The 3,885-nt window shown below is 40.7% G+C and overlaps 1 protein-coding gene across 1 annotated transcript; it reads left to right on the top strand.

Annotated features, from left to right (window-relative positions):
* Window positions 1-559: 559 nt before the first annotated feature.
* Window positions 560-3,567, top strand: LOC104946022 (SWI/SNF complex subunit SMARCC1-like; the record flags this gene model as incomplete). The annotated part of the gene is made up of 6 exons (XM_010771762.1): window positions 560-631; window positions 756-869; window positions 1,366-1,519; window positions 2,422-2,532; window positions 2,769-2,828; window positions 3,291-3,567. Coding segments are annotated over 6 exons (781 nt in total), but the record flags the coding sequence as incomplete, so codon positions are not given.
* Between the last annotated feature and the right edge of the window lie 318 nt (window positions 3,568-3,885).

Raw genomic sequence — 3,885 nt, 5'->3', positions numbered from 1 at the left:
AAGGCACGCCTGTGTAATAATCATGCTGTCTAATCAGCATCTTGATATGCCACACCTGTGAGGCAAAGGAGAAGTGCTCACTATCAAAGATTTGTTTCAGATTTGTGAACAATATTTGAGAGAAATGGTTATTTTGTTTATATAGAAAATGTTTTAGATATTTGAGTTCATCTCATGAAAAATGTTCAGTGTACATCATGCTGTATTTGAGTGCGTACGCACCGTTTATAAATGAGGCCCCTGAGCTGAGTTTATCCCGAGCTTGAATGACACACAGAGAGACCAATCAAGGGCTTTGATTTATGATCTGTATGACAGTGGCCATGTCGGCAGGCCACATCATGTAGACAGCCAGTCACCCTCTGTGAGGCAGACCCACATTTGCGCAGCGTTGCGTTCACCATAGCCCAAGCAAATTCTATGTGTGGGAAACCCTGAGATCACACCTAAAAACAACACTTATACCTGTCATAATATAGCAGATAACAATCAGCCATAGTTAATTTGTACTCTCCTAAATTCATCAAGTATTAAACCAACATTTTTATTTTTTTTATAGCATCCATGAGATCGAGAGGAGAGCCCTGCCCGAGTTCTTCAACGGAAAGAACAAGTCCAAAACTCCAGAGATGTAAGCTCCATATAAACACAGTAGACATGTGTCATATACTTGTATAATTCTTGTACATTCTGTAGACTCAAAAATATCTGTTTCCTGTCTTGTTAAACTAATCTTTTTGTGGTTCTTATCACAGATTCCTGGCCTACCGTAACTTCATGATCGACACGTACCGGCTAAACCCTCAGGAGTACCTCACCTCCACCTCCTGTCGCAGGAACCTGACGGGAGACGTCTGTGCCATCATGAGGTGAGCACAGGGTTTTTTTTTTTACCAAGTTTGTAATTTAACCAAATATCGACATTACTTCTGCAAAGGCAGCTCCTTCCCCTGTCACGTCTGTCATCAACAGACAAACTGAAGAGGATTTTACCCAAAAACTTTTGTAGAGACAATGCAGAACATCTTTATTTAGTGTTGTTTCAATTAAATTAATTTACATTTTCAATGAAAGATGATTTCCTGTTTTTATTTCAAAAAGTACAAAATCTAGTTGAGATGCTAATTTAATACATTTTGAAATCTGTTTATTTATTGCTTGACATGTCGTTTTTGTGGTATTAAACATTGGGAAACCAACAATATACCATTAACAGCCACTGTGCCACTCGAGATGTATACATTTCCTCATAGGACTCGATACATTATCAACAACATTTGAAAAATCCCCACAATCCCCTCTGTATGAATACATTGAAATAATCTGGACAAAAATGACATTTATCATATATTTTTCTCTCTCCAGGGTTCATGCCTTCTTGGAGCAGTGGGGTCTGGTGAACTACCAGGTGGACTCTGAGAGTCGCCCGCTGCCCATGGGACCCCCTCCCACCCCTCACTTCACCGTGCTGGCCGACACACCCTCTGGCCTCATTCCCCTGAACCACAGACCCCCTCCGGTAAGACTGACTGAAATATATACAAAGTGAAAGAAGAATAAAAGGAGTTCGTTAAATTGGAGAAAACAATTGAGAGAGCTTCAGTGCAATTCAGTCTTATTTTACTGCTAGCATTATAACACACAGTAGAATTTGGTATTAAAGGTCACCTATCATGCTATTTTTAGGCAATAGCATAGGTCTCAGATATATACAAATATATAAAAAACATGTCTATGAAGTGTTTTGCTCAAAATACCAAACAGATCACCCATTCTAGCCATGCCTCGTATCCCTCTATTTCACTTCCTGTTTCAAAAGTGCTGATTTGGGGTATAAAGCTTTAAAAAAAATTGGTAAAAAAAAGGAGGGGTCTGAGCTCATGCGGGACCCGGCAGCTACTGTCTAAACTAAATGCTGCCGTGATGAAACGCCATATCATGGATTATCAAGGATTATTTCTGAAACAGTATGGAGCTCAAAGGCTTTCTCTCTTGCCGGTTATACCACAAGGTGAGTTCCTTTTTATTTCCTGCTTCTTCACACACATGCTCTCCAGTACAGGTTAGCTCTGAGTGTTAGCGATGCTAATGTAAACACCGACCATATTACGTCCAAAACAGTCGGGCATTGTTTCTGATAGCAACGTTTCTGATAGGGCCGTGGGTCCACATTTCAGATGTTACATCTTCAAATCTGGATCAGCTCCGTTTTAGCCCCGTTTTTAGAGATTTGGGTACGGAGGAAAAGAGAGAGGGTTTTATTTTCTGACGCTGCGTGAGTTCCCTGACACACCGGGGAGTCGGACACATGTTTATGTATAAAAGACATCAAAAAGTGCCTTTTGCATGATAGGTCCCCTTTAATGTCTACAGGCAGAAGTACCACGCCATCATTGCTCATGTGTTGTTTCCTCCCTCTAGATTCCCCCTCAACAGCAGATGCCAAACTTTGCAGAAAAAATCAAAGACAAGTCCATCGACCTGCAGAACTACGGCCTGCGCTCCGACCTCTACAACAAGAAAAATTTCAAGGTCAGCATGCTACTAGCTTTAAAACCTTTTAAAAGTTAGAAATTGTTCTAGTTTGACTTATTTTGAAAGGTCGTGGAATGATTTCTTAAAAGCGAGTTAATTAAAAAAAGCTTAAACGGATATTCATATACATTATCTTGGAGGTTATTTTGCTATTTTACTTCAAATTCCTGCCAATACATGTTCTTGTCCTAATATCTATATTAATGTGATTTTGCTGTTGTTGTTCCTCACAGGGTAAAACTACCAACTCCACCAGGGATTGGACCGAGCAGGAGACTCTTCTGCTGCTGGAGGTGAGTCTCAAAGACATCAGAGACGAAAGAAAGCTACAATAATACTCTAAATTGTAAATACGACTGCTGAGCGCTGAAACTTCCTCCAATCAGCTGTCATGAATACTTATGGATATTAAAGATGGTGATTTTACTTGCTTGTCGTCACCTATTTTCCTTTTCAATCTTATACTTATTATTTTCTCACCTACTTTTCCTTCCTATTCCCCCCTCTTAAACTCTTTTTTTAAGCCCCTGTATTTCATTTATTCCTTCTTTTTTTTTGACTTTTTTGTTTTCTCACCTTACATTTAAATTAACAATTTTATTCCACAGTACATAAAACTCCATCCTCTGTTTCCTTACGACCCTTTAATCTATGTTTCTGTCCTCCTTCTCCTGCAAACCTCCTATAAATATCGCATACTGACCAGATATAAAGACTGACACGTGTGTAATTCTCCCCCCCCCCACTCCTTCTAGGCCCTGGAGATGTTCAAGGACGACTGGAACAAAGTGTCAGAGCACATCGGGTCGCGCACCCAGGACGAGTGTATCCTGCACTTCCTGCGGCTGCCCATCGAGGATCCGTACATGGAGAGCACCGAGGCCTCTCTGGGCCCTCTGGCCTACCAGCCCATCCCCTTCAGCCAGTCTGGAAACCCCGTCATGAGCACCGTGGCCTTCCTCGCCTCCGTGGTGGACCCTCGGGTGGCGTCTGCTGCAGCCAAGGCAGCGCTAGGTGAGAACTGATGGGGGTGGAGGATAAAACTGCTGAGTCACATCTTTGAAATGTCTTTTGAGCTCTGCAAAGTAGATATTTATGAACTTTCTTTGGATATCTATTGTTAATATGTGGAAATGTGTATATATAAATAATATTAGCATGCGATGAAACTGATAGATAACTATTTTTGACAGTTGCTTCCCAAAGTTCAACCATTTTAAGTCGTACCAAATTACTAATTTATAGTCCTAAAATTAAATGAACTGAAAGCCTAAAAAAAATCTCTGTATTGAAATGGTGGCAGCAGTCACTCACTCTGTTGCACAACTGCATTAACTGTGTTCATCACAG

Source organism: Notothenia coriiceps, unplaced genomic scaffold (genome assembly GCF_000735185.1).
Source record: "Notothenia coriiceps isolate Sejong01 unplaced genomic scaffold, NC01 NC01_scaffold00010515, whole genome shotgun sequence".
NCBI classification, from domain to species: Eukaryota; Metazoa; Chordata; class Actinopteri; order Perciformes; family Nototheniidae; genus Notothenia; species Notothenia coriiceps.
The sequence above is the reverse complement of the archived record's forward strand: the minus strand, read 5'-3'. Positions and strand labels throughout refer to the sequence as shown.